This window comes from Ochotona princeps, chromosome 4, assembly GCF_030435755.1.
Source record: "Ochotona princeps isolate mOchPri1 chromosome 4, mOchPri1.hap1, whole genome shotgun sequence".
NCBI classification, from domain to species: domain Eukaryota; kingdom Metazoa; phylum Chordata; class Mammalia; order Lagomorpha; family Ochotonidae; genus Ochotona; species Ochotona princeps.
The window spans coordinates 6977949-6993207 of NC_080835.1; the positions used below are offsets into that span (position 1 = coordinate 6977949).

General features: G+C 42.6%; 1 protein-coding gene across 1 annotated transcript in view; it reads left to right on the forward strand.

Moving 5' to 3' along the window:
* The window catches only part of LOC101525387 (steroid transmembrane transporter SLC22A24-like), a 49988-nt gene extending 35709 nt beyond the window's left edge, over positions 1–14279 (forward strand). The window contains exons 6-10 of the mRNA XM_058662401.1: positions 10894–11009; positions 11584–11798; positions 12792–12900; positions 13361–13564; positions 14152–14279. Of these exons, the coding sequence (XP_058518384.1) occupies positions 10894–11009; positions 11584–11798; positions 12792–12900; positions 13361–13564; positions 14152–14194 (687 nt within the window). The 3' untranslated portion in view covers positions 14195–14279. The remainder of the gene's footprint in view (positions 1–10893; positions 11010–11583; positions 11799–12791; positions 12901–13360; positions 13565–14151) is intronic.
* Positions 14280–15259: the final 980 nt, after the last annotated feature.

The window sequence follows — 15259 nt, forward strand, 5'->3', positions numbered from 1 at the left end:
TTTAATTTTGGTTTGACTTTCCTGTAGTTTTCTTTGGTGTTTATTTCCTAGCAAAACCACACCAACAATTACCTTTGAGATAAACATGTCTCTGCCACAGCCTCCCACTCAGATAATTGAGAGATGAGACACCTCAGTATCCTACCAGCCCTTATTTTGTTGAATGGAATTACTTAATTTCTTTAGAGTCCTTCGTTCCTGAATGACACACTCACAGTCTGATTTTTCTGAGGTGTTAAAAATGCTGCCTATGAGGTGATGACAGATATGCTAATGTCTTGTCACAGTTTCCAACTAAGACATTGTTAAGAGCTATGTCATCATTATCCATTATTACTGGGGAAGAGTCTACTCCCAAGCTTCATCACATGGGTGTTGGAAGAATGAAGGGCCTTTCAGACTGTTGGAGTGAAGATCTCATTTCTGGTTGTATGGGTCTCTCCAACTGCAGTGGCTAAAGTATGGAGCTCCAGGGAAGACTGCATGATGGAAAATAATCTTGCAAAATCTACCCTGTGAGTTGGGAGCAGCAACTCACAGTCCTAGAATATTCTGTGTATTAGAAACAAGCCCAGTAAACATGAGTGAATTACACAGAAGTGTGAAAACTAGAAGCTGGTATTGAGGTCTATGATTCAATGCTGCCCACGGCTGGTGTCACTTCAAAACGTCTACTTAATCTGACTTTACAATCTATAAACCTTGATATCATATGAAGATGGCAGACAAGTGGAAGGCCGTGTTTAAACAGATAGAGAAACGCTAGCCAGGGTGAAGCAGAGAGGGCAAATTCCAGAAAGTAGGAGAGGACAGAACAACAACGGAGGGGCACCTGAAGACTGACAGACACAGGAATGCAGCGAAAACAATGGTGTGATGCAGCAGCATCCAACCGTGGGTCCACGGGTCAACCCTACTTAGTCCACGTCCTGTCCTAGCAGGAACGGCGGCCTTTCCTGACCAGCCTCTTCAAAACATTTTCTTCTGATTAAATTCTTCATTGACTCATACATCATACAGTAGAATCATTTTCTTTAAAAGGTTTTTTTAAAACGTATTTTTATTGCATTTCATTTTTTTTTAAATTAATTACATTGCATTATTCTGGAGATCAGCCCTCTATCTCCTATGTAGTGTGCAAAGATCTTCTCCCATTCTGTGGGTTGTTTCTTTACTTTGTTGATTGTTTCTCTAGCTATACAGAAGCTTCTTGGTTTGATGAGGTCCCAATTGTTTATTTTGGTCTCGATTTCTACTGCTTTTGGAGTCTTTTTTAGGAAGTCAGGGCCTACCACTAAGTGTTGCAGTGTGTTTCCAACATTTTCTTCCAAAAGTTTGAAGGTTTCTGGATGTAGGTTTAGGTCTTTTATCCATTTAGATTTGATCTTGGTGTATGGTGAGAGATGTGGATCTATCTTTTTGTTTCTGCAGGCTATTAACCAGTTGTCCCAACAGCATTTATTGAACAGACCTTTCCATTTGCTTGGGTTGTTGTCTGTCTTTTTGTCAAAGATTAATTGACTGTATCTGTGTGGGTTTCCGTCTGGTGTTTCTATTCTGTTCCACTGATCTTCCTCTCTATCTTTGTGCCAGTACCAGGCTGTTTTGATGACCACTGCCCTGTAGTATGTCCATAGACCCGGTACTGTGATTCCCCCTATTAAGTTCCTATTCTTCAGAGTGGTTCTGGCTATTCATGGTTTTTTGTGTTTCCAGATGAATCTGTGTGTCATTTTTTCCAGTTCAATGAAGAATGCTGTGGGTAATTTTATTGGGATTGCATTGAATGTATATATTGCTTTTGGTAGTATAGACATTTTGATGATATTAATTTTGCCTATCCAGGAGCATGGGATGTTGTTCCATCTTTCGAGGTCTTGTTCTATTTGTTTTTTGAGTGTTTTGTAATTTTCTTCATAAAGGTCTTCTACGCTTTTGGTTAAATTTATTCCCAGATATTTCATGCTTTTCTCTGTTATTTTGAATGGTAGCTTGTTGGTTAGATCTTCTTCCATCTTGTGGCCATTTGCATACACTATGGCTGTTGATTTTTGTTCATTTATCTTGTATCCTGCCACTCTGCCAAATTCTCGTATGAGTTCTAGGAGTCTTTGTATTGAGTTTTTTGGTTTTTCTATGTAAAGAATCATGTCATCTGCGAATAGTGAAAGCTTGACTTCTTCATTTCCAATTTGGATTCCTTTGATTTCTTTTTTTTGTCTTATGGTTTCTGCAAGTACCTCTAGGACTATATTGCATAGCAGTGGTGATAGTGGGCAGCCTTGTCTTGTTCCAGATCTCAGTGGGAAGGGATCCAATTTTTCTCCATTTAGTATGATGCTGGCATTGGGTTTTTCATATATTGCTTTGATTATATTGTGAATTGTTCCTTCTATCCCCACCCTGGTTAGGGTTTTTAACATGAAGTGGTGTTGAATTTTGTCGAAGGCTTTTTCTGCATCTATTGATACTATTACATGGTTTTTGTTTTTCAGTTTTTGGATGTGATGTATCACATTTATGAATTTCCTTATGTTGAACCATCCCTGCATCCCCTGGATGAAACCTACTTGGTCTGGATGGATGATCTGTCTGATGTTTTTTTGTATCCTATTGGCTAGGATTTTGTTGAGAATCTTAGCGTTAACGTTATTCGGAGAGATCGGTCTGTAGTTTTCCTTCTCTGTTAATTCTCTATTCAGTTTTGGGATTAAGGTGATATTGGCTTCATAGAATGAGTTTGGAAGAGTTGCTTCCTTTTCTATTGTTTTGAAGAGCTTGTAAAGGATTGGGGTTAGCTCTGCTTGGAATGTTTTGTAGAATTCTGCGGTAAAACCATCTGGGCCTGGGCTTTTCTTTATTGGGAGATCTTTAATCACGGACTCTATTTCTGATTCGGTAATGGGTTTGTTCAGTTCATTTGTTGCCTCTGAGCTAAGTTTTGGCAGGTGGTGTGAGTCTAAGAACTTTTCCATTTCTTGGTGGTCTTCTGATTTGTTGGAGTACAGTCCTTTGTAGTAATTTCTAATTATGTTCTTAATGGTTGTAATGTCTGTTGTTATGTTGCCTTTTTCATCTTTGATGCTGCTAATTCTTGCTTTGTCTTGTTTTTTCTTTGTCAATCGGGCCAGTGGGGTATCTATTTTGTTTATCCTCTCAAAGAACCAGCTTTTTGATTCATTTATTTTCTGAATGGTTTTTTTAATTTCTTTCTGATTTAGTTCTTGTCTTGTTTTGATGATTTCTTGTTTCCTCTTGTTTGTGGGGTCCTTCTGCTGTTGCTTTTCCAGTTCCTGGAGGTGTGTGCTTAATTCCTGCATTTGTTGCCTTTCTTGGGCTTTGACATGCGCGCTAATTGCAATAAACTTACCACGTAACACTGCTTTGGCAGTGTCCCATAAGTTTTGGACGTTTGTATCTGAGTTTTCGTTGGTTTCCATAAATTTTTTGATCTCGTCTTTAATTTCTTCTCTAACCCATTGTTTGTTTAATAGCATATTGTTTAGCCTCCAGGAGTTTACATGTTTCCTGGGACATTTTGAGTTGTTGATTTCCACTTTCACTCCGTGATGGTCTGAGAAGGTACATGGTATGATTCTGATGTTTTTGTAGTTAGTTAAACTTGCTTTGTGTCCTATTATGTGGTCTATCCTGGAGAAGGTGCCATGCACTGCTGAGAAGAAGGTGTAGTCTGTGGCCTTAGGATGAAATATTCTATAGATGTCTACTAGGTCCAGTTGTTCTATTGTTTGTGTGAGTTTTGTGGCTTCTCTGTTGAGCTTTTGCTGTGTTGATCTATCTATTGGTGTTAGTAGGGTGTTCAGATCTCCTAGAATTATCGTATGTTCATCTATGTCTCCCTTTAAGTCCAAAAGTAGTTGTTTCACGTAGCTGGGTGCATCTGGGCTAAGAGCATAAATGTTAAGAATAGTGATTGGTTCTTGTTGGATCCTCCCTTTCAAGAAGATGTAGCGCCCTTCCCTGTCGTTTTTGACGTTTGTTACTTTGAAGTCCATATCATCTGAGAATAGGACTGCCACAGCAGCCTTTTTTTCTCGTCCATTGGCATGGAATATTTGTTTCCACCCTTTCACTTTGAGTTTCTTGGAGTTTCTTCTGGTTAGATGTGTTTCTTGCAAGCAGCATATAGTTGGGTCCTGATTTTTAACCCAGTCTGCTAATCGGTGCCTTTTGAGTGATGAATTTAAGCCATTTGTGTTGAGGCTTAATATTGAGAAACTATAATTTTGCCGTGACATATGCCTGTGTTTTTGAGGTTGTTGGTAATTGATTGCCGTTTCTGTGGATGGGCTTTATTGAGATCTCCCTGATTGCCATCCTTGCTTATGGCTTGCTTCCTTTTTCTCTGGGAGTAGCGCATTTCTAAGGAGATTTTGTAGAGTTGGTTTTGTGTTGGCATATTCTTCTAATTTCTCTTTGCTGTGGAAGTATCTAGTTTCGTTCTCGTATACAAATAAAATCTTTGCTGGATAGAGTATTCTTGGTTGACAGTTGTTCTCTTTCAGTACTTGAAAGATTTTGTTCCACTCCCTTCTTGCCTGGAGCATCTGTTCTGAGAAGTCGGCAATGATTCTGATGGTCCTGCCCCTAAATGTAAGCTTCTCTTTGGTTCGTGCTAACCTTAGGATTCTTTCTTTGTATTCATTGGAGGGTAGCTTGATTACCACGTGTCTTGGGGAGGATTGTTTTGGGTCCACCCTGTGGGGAGTCCTCTGGCCTTCCTGAATTTGGATTGGGTTCATGTTCCAGGTATTTTGGAAGTTCTCCTGCATAATTTCCTCAGGTACTGGTTGTATGCCTGTCTCTCTTTCCACTCCTTCTGGGAGCCCCATGATTCTGATATTTGACTTCTTGATGTTGTCGTTCATCTCCTGGATCGTCTTGGTTGCCTTGTGTAGTTGTGACTCTAGTTGGTTAATAATCTGCCTGCTTTCATTGTGGGAATATTCCAAGTCGGATATCCTGTCTTCTGCTGCTGTAATTCTGTTGGCTAAGCTCTCAACTTTGTTCTTCAAGTCTAGGATCTCATTTTTGAGTGATTTTGTTTCTGTGATTATGTGGTTTTTAAAATCTTTGAGCTCGTCCCATCGTTTTTCATTGTCTCTGAAGAGTTTTATAATTATTTTTCTGAACTCCTTATCAGAGACATCTTCAATTTCTTCATCTGTAATCTCTGCAATTGACCAGGCTTTATGGTGGCTTTTTGGGGTGGAGCAAGCTGTGTCTACATCACTAACTCTCTGATTCCGTCTCATATTTGTGGCCCAAGGTTTTGTTGGATTCTCACCCTTGACCTCTGTTGCCACCTAGTGGGTGGCCTGAGGTCTTGCTAGCCTAGATTTTAGTTTTCCTTCTGGCCCAGGGAGTTTTTGTTTTTTTTGTTTCCCTTCTGGGTTCCAGGTTTCAGCACCTTAGGTTTCAGCACCTTAGGTTTCAGCGCCTAGGCGCCCGTCATGTATCTTGAATTTTTTTTTTTTTTTTGCTTTGTTTTTTTGTCTGAGGTACGGGATCTGGCTGCCCCGCTCCACTGCCTCTTTCCCCCGGCCTGGGTTGGCCCAGAATTTAGTTTAGCTGTGATCCTGGGGTTTTCACCCTCGCTGCCTCAGCTGCCAGCCACCGCACTTCAGGGTCCTAGCGCCCTTCCGGTACCGCAGCGTTTCGTTATGGGGGAATGTGTGTTAGTTAGCCGTCCCTGTCTTTGCCTGGGTCCCACCAAGGTTATTAATATTGCCACCAGTGCTAGAGGTTTCAGCACTCCTGCAGTTTCTAGCCGCCACTGGAGGGGCTTTGTGCAACGACTACCCAAAGTTACCTGTAATTCTCCGGTCAAAATTCCCACCGGCCTTTCCCCTGCTGGGTTCCCAACTTACCCTTTTCCGAGGCGCCACTAAGCCGACCGCCGAGCACTGCCTTGGTTTTTTTGTTGTTGTTATTTTTGGTTGATTTTCCAGATTGCGTGGATCTTGTTGATTCCGCAGTGTCCTCTAAGTGGGAAGGGAAGTCCTTCCACGTAGGACTGAGGCGAAGATTGCCATGGTACCACTGAGCGAGCTCCGTGGCGCAAAGAAAACAGGGATGGCGTTTCTCACAGGATCCACTGCAGAAAGAGAATTACATTGCATTATGTGATACATTTTTTATGCACTGGGATTCCTCCCGCCACTCCCCACACCCTCCCCACATGGTGGATTGCTCCACCTTGTTGCATTTCCATAATTCAAATTCAGTTGACATTCTTTCATTGGAGGTATTTACCAAGCATAAAGTTCAGCATCTTATTGTCCTGGTAAGTTCAATGGTTTCTTGGTGAGACCATCTCTGGTCTGAAGGTAGAGCCAGCAGAGTATCATCCCAATCAATTAAAAGTCCCAACATAATATTTCCAACCATTTACAACATTGTGACATTAATTGACATGGTATTGATTAACTAATATGTTAATAGGAAAATGCAGGTTCCCAACCACAACCTGTGACTTCTTCATAGACATTTCAATTTTGGTTTATATTCAACCGTGTTCTATACACCTTAAAATGGCTATAAATTGCTATTCAGCTGTCTCATGCCTATTTTAACTTTAGTCTTTAGCAGTTTATAGCATTGAAGCATGTTTTCTCTGAACCCGGCTGTTTTTCAGGTGATCTAACTCTATAATTCTAACAGGATATATGTCAACTGTTTAGGTGAGCATGTTTAGGAGGGGTGTGCAGAGAAATCTTCCATACCCCTGTGAGGAGTAACTAATCTTTGTGTCCCACCCAGTGAGTTATATGTGCATCCCCGCTGACTGTTTCCTGTCTGTTTCTAAGCTTTCCTTGTTGTTCTCTATCTATTCTAGTTTTGGTTGTTTATTTGTTTTGAGGGGTTTCTGGAGCGATCCTGATGGTTATTATGAGAGGGGGTGGGGACCCAAAATTGGAAGCAGACAAGGACCAGAGAAAGCTCCTCTCCCTAGTCCCGAAGGAAGTTTACTGTTCTTCTGTTTCTGCAGACTGCTCAGGGATCCTGGTTGTTGTTCCGATGACCTTGGATCCTGCAAGGCAGGATTTGGGCTTCTTCCATCCCATGTGGGAGATCCAAATGGGGGTGGGTGACCTCAGAGTTCTTGGTCTCCGAAGGCACTCCGTTTCCCCGTGGTCTCCTTGGCAGTAGGGATGTAGTCCTCGGTGCTCATACTGATAGTCCTTGGTGAAGATCTAGGAGTCTTCAGGTTTGGGATAAAAACCTCCTTCTGTCCGCCTGCTCCACTCTGGGGACCCCTCCCTGCTCTATGCGCATGACCTCCTGTTAAGAGATTGTTAGGATTACTCCTGATTTCCCCATTTGCCTTTGTAGTTTTGCTATTGTCTAATGCTAATTCGAGTCTGTTGTCTATGAGTTACCAGTTATGATCCTGATAGGTTATATTTCCCGTCTTCCTCACACCTTCTAGGGTGAAGTAAGATTTCTCTGCTCTCCCTCCCCATTTCCAAGTATCAAGGGGTCTTACAAGTACATTAGGTCTTACAATTCTTTGATGTAGATCATAAGCAATCTTGATTTTCATTTCTTTAGTGACACATTAGTCATTTAGTAGCATTAAATTTAAATTCATGGCATTGTAAATTTATTTTTTCTTCCTGTTGTTGCTTTTGCTTTGTGGCTTTTCACTTAAGAAGATGTACAGTAACTGTGTAATGGAGACTATCCTATGCAGATGTGAGGATATCAAGCAGTATGCATTTCTACTTCCAGATCAGAGGTGGACTCCCAATGAAACTGTTAAATGTATCTTGACAATTGGATGCTGGACTCTCTGCCATTGCCCATACGCACAATGATGGACTTATGACTATTTTTGAAGAACTATTCTCTTGTAACAATATAGGGGAAATCAGTGAAGGGGGCGGGCAATTGGAGGAGATGTGAGGGAAATGTCAGGGCCTATGGAACAGTATCATAAAATGGCAATAACAATAAAAAATGAAGAAAGTGAGATACTAATTTTTTTTACTTAGAGAAAGAGTGGGTAAAAAAAGGATATTGAGAGCTTTTATGTGCTTGTAAATTCTTAAAATATCTACAACAGCCAGGCCAGGGCTGGCCATAAAACCAAGAATCAGGAAATCAGTCCAGGTCTGTCTGCGCTGTTGGTGGCAGGAACTCTATGACCTGAACCATCACGACGGACCCCTGGGAGCTGCATTAACAGAGCTGAATAAAGGAGCACAGGCCTGAGCTATGAGTTAAATGCAGGTGTACTTTGTATGGTGCATGGCCTCTTGACCACTAACCCAGACACCCATTCCACACTTGATGGCACCATCTGTTCCCTTGTAGTGATGGCCTCTTCTTACACCCATCTCATCCTCCAACACTCATCACTAAAACCTCCCAGACCAGACCCAGGGGGCAACGGAGACCCCAGGTTCGCAGCCATGGGGTCCACCTCAGAGCCGGGCTAAGGCCTGAGCTCCACCCTGCTCCAGTTAGGCGGGAGCAAGGTACCTTGGATGAGTTCCATTTGCCAAACCCGCAGCAGGGAGGCTGTGGGCAAGTACTCTGTTCTGGGCAGCCAGTGCACCAAGCGGTGCCAGGCTCTGCCTGCTGACCACCCGGCAGCGAACTCAGAGGTTTTTACGATGTGGAAAGCTATTTGGGGACACCCATCAGTAGGCCCAACATTGGTATAGGGGAGACAGGATTCCTTGCAATGTCCAGGTACAGAGGCTTGAATCTCTAGGACAACACACCCCCCGCCCTAGTTGGATGGTGAACGGGATTGGGAAATGGTGCGATCTAGGCCCCGGGGGTTCAAACCTCCGGCAGCTAGGAGGTTGCCAGGGGCATGCAGGATGAGGCGTCTTGCTCAGATCCTGACTCCAGCCATCAGGTGCTCGAGGTGAAATGTGCCCGGGCCTGCCAGGATGGAGCACAGGTCAAGCCGAGTTGGGCCATTGCACCTGCTACTCTGCTTGAACCAAGGACCCGAAGCCATAAAGTCTAGGGCTGAGGCTAGGACAAATGAGGGAATGAAACAAGATGAGTCAGAGCAACCACCAGTAGGCGTATGATCTATGGCTAGTAACAGGCCCAGGGTGGGAGCCAAGGGGACACCCTAACCGGGTTTAGGCTCCCTCCAGGGGGAACGTGTGCTGGAATGGGGGCTGTGTTCTAACCTAGAAATAGTTGTAGTCTCCCAAGGCGCCAGTGTGGGCTGGGATTGGATGTACCAGACTGTGCCGGACCCCAACACTGTCTTGTGTCCTGGAGGACCAGGGTAGACATGAGACTGGCTGGGCTGGGTCTCGACCCCCTACTGAGCCACTTGTGAACTGTATGTGGGTGTGGACGAGCCATGGCTGGGCTGGGACATCCTATAACAAGAATCAGAATGGGGTGAAAGCCAACCAGGTTAAGCCACTGTTCCTGCTTGGACAGGAGGTGAACTGAGAAGAGTTGGCTCAAAAACCCCCTGGTATGCACATAACTTGGCAATGGGAGAGGCTCAGAGGGAGGTGCCTGGGCAACTTCTCTGGCAAGATACAGACCCTCCAGGTTAATGCAAGAAGTATGATAGGAAACAGCCCAGAATAGGCCATGGAAAATTTCCCACGGGCATGCATTTGGCACGGGATGGGGGCGGACCAGGCTGGGTCAGTGCATGTCATCCACTGGCTAATCCAGGCACCAGAACAGAGTGTGGGTTGGGCCAGTTTTGGTCACGACAAAACCAGCGTACAATGTGGAATGCCAGGGCGAGGTTGCTGGTACTGGATTTGACTGCAGCGCCCACCCAGCACACGTGAGAACCAGGAAGGGCAGAACCAGTATGGGGATTTAGGGGCTGGTCCCCTCGCAGGACAGCTACCCCTACTGGAGAGTGTGGGCTGGGTTGGGGACAGACCACACTAAGCAGGGTTATAACACCTGAGCGCCGCATGGGAACTAGACCAGGGAAAAGCCAGGTTGAGCAAATTATCCCCTGCTGGGGCAAGCATAAATTAGGATGGATGAGGGTTGTAAGGACTTAGACGCAACACCAGCTGGCAGATCATGGCTATGGGGGCCAATTCTGTTAAGTCAAATTGCGGAACCACCCGAAGAGTGCATAAATCAGGACAGAGAGAGATCTAGGAGGGAAACAATGGGTTCCCCCATCCTGGATCACTACTCCCACGGGAGGACATGATAACATTGAAGGGGCCCGGGGTGGTTAGACAGAGAAGAACTCTCAACAACAGCTGTGGGGGCTGGATGGCTGAGTTGGTGGGTTAGAACTAAGCTTTAAAACCCAGGGACAAATACAAGAGCTAAACGGGAAGTGAGACAAACTGGACTAGTCTGCTATGCACACAGGTAAATCAGGATAGGGGACGGGCCTAGTGGGGGTTATTGTGGGTCGTCCCAACTAGGCTGCAGCCCCCACTGGCTGATGCAAGTGCCGAGTGCGTGCTGGGCAGAACCAACCCAGTCTGCAACACTCACTGGTTCCAGTGCAACTCAAGTCCGAAAACAGAACCAGCCCAGGAACTGCAACTACAAGCTGATTGAGGCGATGAACAGCTGGTCTCAGAACCCTAGCCAAGAAAAGACAGAGGACAGAGAGGGTCAATCAACCATCTCAGATATATGTTGGCAGCGAAAAATGGGCGAATGAAGACTCTATGATGGAGAGTGTCAACCAGTGAACTCTGCAACGACCTCATCGAGCTGGGAGTGGCGAGTCTGGGGTGGGGGGGTCCACCGTGGGGGAGGGGCATGGGGAGGAGTGGGGGGGAATCCCAGAGCCTATGAAACTGTCACATAATGCAAAATAAATTAAAAAAAAAATTAAAAAAATAAAACCTCCCAGACCTCTCCTAAATGCTTGTTCTCTCTCTATTGTTGAAGTTTGTGAGATCCACCGCTCTGGAGGAGCTGGACAAAATGAGGACAGCGCCATTAACGTTTCAGATACTGCGTGCAACCAAACTGCGCATGAGAATCCTCTACCTGGGCCTTGTGAGGTGAAGTGCATGGGGTGATGGATCCATTTAAAATGTTGGAGAAGCAAACAAAATTCCTTTCTTTTCAAAAAGTTATATAAAGTGAATAAATTTCACATTTTTCAACCTGCAGATTTAGCATATTAACAGCATTTCTTGTTACAACTGAACATTAAAGAGAAGAGTAAATGATTAGAAAAGCTTGTCTACAGATAACATTGTAGTGTATTCTTGCCCTCTAGGATTCATTGGGACCTGCCTAACCTGGATACAGAGATGTGTCCAAGCACTAAGTTTATCTGTAGAGAGAGGGAGGATGGAAAATTTTAGCACAAATGATACTTTCACTTTTTAAAAACATTCTATGGCAAGAAGCAAATCAGTAGAAATCACAAACATTCTTTATTCATTTATACTATAATTTTTCATTAATTTATTATTTTGCTTCTTAGATATTAGATACCTGAACAATATTTTCATTAGATACTTAAACAATATTTTAATCAATTATACTGTTTGCATTCAAAACCGTAAGTAGAATTCTTTTTGTCACTGAAGCTTATTAAATTTGTCTTTACTCCTTTCTTCCCTGCAGACTGGGAGCCACTGTACCATTTATGGGCCTGGTGCTCAACCTCCAGGAAGTGGGGGGCAGTATCTTCTTGCTACAGGTTATCTTTGGGGCTGTCACACTCACAGCCAGATGCTGTATCATTTTTATAACAAAGTATTTGGATCGTCGCACCAGTCAGTCCCTGCTTTTCTTCCTGGTAGGACTTTGCATGCTAATCAGCACATTTTTGCCCAAAGGTAAGAAAGTCAGGAGTTTGCAGGATGAATGGGCTTCTTCAGAGTCCTTGGGAGTTGTTTGGATTTATGTACCTCATGTCAAAGTTACAGTCCTACTTCAATATTTCCATCACATTGTATAAGATACTTTTCAAATGTTTACTGCTAATCTTTCCCAGGTTGACACTGCTGATTATTAACTGGAAGTATTAATTATCTCATGAACTATTGTTCTAGATTCTGTCTCTTCACAATATCCACTCCCCAATAAACACAATCCATTTGTCATGATTTGACAAAATACCTGACTCAGATCTAAAATTGTTCTCCACACTCCTAACTACAACCTGTTTAATATGTGATTATATGCATTTATCACCAGTAACATCTTTATAGACTGCCTATAAAACTATATTATACTATATAAAACAAATAATGACTAATTACCAGTGGTAACCCTATATGCATTTATTACCTGTGTACACATTCATCTCAGAGAAAGTATGCAGAAAAAGTAATATAAAATGAATGAAGTCACTCATGTGTGCAGGAAAAGTTGAAGCAACTCAACATCCTTCAATGGCAGGATACTCTTAAATGGAAGAATGGCAGACTTATCAGTGTTTATGTAAGACTAAACATCGTGATAATATAGGGGAAGTTGATGGAGGAGTCTCAGGGTGGGCAATCCCAGAAATTACAGAACTGTATCATATACTAATAGTAATAATAACCATAGTAACTTAAAATGAATGAACTCACTCATGCATGCAGGAAGAGTTGGAGTACCTGGACACATTTCATTTTCTGTTTAACCCATGACATCTTGTAGTCTGTGATGATCTAGTCACCGTTTCGTAAATCTGGGAGGTCACAGCTGATACAGATCAGATGATAGACCTAAACATCCACACCCAGGAACCCCTCCAACAGTATTTTCTCACAATCATTGGGTGGTTGTGCAGATTTGCTCATTCAAAATTTTCTGACTTTCCATGGTTTCTTTCTCTCCAGAAATGCAGATTCCACGTGTGGCTTTAGCCACCCTGGGAATTGCTGCTGGTTCTTCCAGTATGGTTTTATTTTCTGTCAGTGCGAACGAGCTGATCCCAACTGTATGCAGGTACAAGAACTAAAAATCAATCTGCCTGACTTCTAAATAAGACTATTGGAATAACTGACTCATTTGAGGGACTAAAATAGAGAATGATTAGATGTAAGAGGAGTAAATGGCATAACAAATTGAGGTAATAATTAATGACCAATAACCAATAATTTTGAAAGCAACTGTGCCTAAAAATGTGCCAAGTCCTGTAATGTGTCATTGCATTTACCTTAAAAACCACACTCCATGGTCAATGTTGCAGCAATCCACCTTAATGCTGATAAAATAGACTTTCAAGCAGTTGCCAAAGTCAAACTGGGAGATAGTGCAGAAAATGTGATGATTAAGGGCTTACTGTCAGAGCTCATGTGTGTAGCTCTGTTGTAGTATTCCTCCACCATGAAAACAAGATGATAAACAAGATGTTGTGTATGGCTATCTCTACATAATTTATTTGTATTGTTGTTTGCATACACAGGTCAACATTTGGAGGAATCAATAATCTGTTCTCAAGAATTGGGGCAGTCCTGGCTCCCCTTATGATGACCCTGGTCGTATATTCACCTCACCTGCCCTGGATCATGTATGGAGTCTTCCCCATCCTTTCTGGACTAATTGTCTTCTGCCTTCCAGAAACCAGGAATCAGCCATTTCCCGAAACCATTCAGGATGTAGAAAATTCGTGAGTAAATCTTCCACCCTGGATCTGAGCAGAGAGCTGCTGTGCTGATAGTTCTGTCATGAGCAAGGAAATGATCACTTGGATTTTGTCCTGGTAGCCTCAGACCTGGGCTGTTAATGTCCCTCTTCAGTGACAGCCTCACTTCTACCCAGAAATTTCAAGTTCCTTGTGAGGCTCTCTGGGTCATGGAGATTGCGCTGCACCAGTAGGTTTAGTGGTGAAAAGACCCAAAATGTTCTGGTTAGTGGTGGTTCATGCTCTGCCCTGACAAGGCACACTTCTGATGTTTTCTTGTGTGTCTACTAAAACTCAAGTTATTCTTTTTCATCACACTGGTTTTACCATCCATCAACCCAGTGAACACTTGATAAATGTGGAATAGAAAATGAGTTTGTCGCATGCACATAAACCTGTTTATTGTTTTAGTTTGGGAGAAAAATGGGAATCGAGTGTGAAAAAAAACTGCCTTGCAAGACAGTCAGTTTGTCTACAGGAGGTGGTTCTCGTGGGGTATTTGTGAGACATGTGTAGTTATTCTTTAGCTTCTTTGTTTTCTGACTTTGTTCTGTTGGATTTCTTTTTCCCAGCTCTAAAGACTCAAGGAAAGTAAAGAAGAAAAATGATTCCTAGAAAGTAACACGATTTTAACATATTCTTGATGATTGGTCCAAATAAGGAGAAAAAAATTCAATTTGGTCCTATGTATAAATGAAAAATGAAATGGACGAATGGCACCTCTTATTTTTGTCAAAACAAATTCATGAATTTTTTGAACATAATTTGCCAGCCTAAATCAAACCAAGCAAATTATTAAGAGCAAGTAGGCTAAAAGTGACTTTAAATTCATTCACAAATGACTAACAGCCAAGGTGGTTTTAGAATGCAGCATTATTCACATGATCTATCAGCCTCATTATTTAGTATTTCCAAAGGAAATGAAATCTCTATGTCAAAGAGATGTCTGCATGTCAATGGATTTTAAAGTAGCATTCACAATAACTACTACATGGAATCATACTAAATGTCTATTAGATGATGGGATGCAGAATTGGTGGTACAGCTCCTGCATAATATTCACCTATTAAAACAATCCTATCGTTACAACCTAGTGGATGGATCTGGATGACATTCTGATAAGTGAAAAATACCAACATGCAAAAACAACTACATGACATCCCATTTAAAATAAATTAACCTCACAAAATATCGTTTAGATAGCATGGACTGAGGCAGTTCGGTGAGGAACATGTTGGTCAAAGGATATAAAATTGCAGTTACAAAGAGTAACTTCAAAAGAGCTTTGGTACACTCTGGTGATGATAGTTCATATACTGTATTCTTCAACACGAGAACTGATAACGGTGTAACTAAAATACGTGATAATGAAATAATAGAATTACATGTAAAATAGCCAGATATAATCAAGGCAGTGTTAAGAGGAAAGTTCATCTCAATCAATTCTTATATCAATTTGAAAGCACCAAGTAGGATCCGGTGCAACAGTGTAGAGGTTACAGTCCTTGCCTGAGTGCGCCGGGATCCCATTTGGGCGCCGGTTCTAATCCTGACAGCTAGTTTCCCATCCAGCTCCCTGCCTATGGCCTGGGAAAGCAGTCAAGGACAGCCCAAAGTCTTGGGACCCTGTACCCACGTGGGAGACCTGGAAGAAGTTCCTGGCTCCTTGCTTCAGATTGG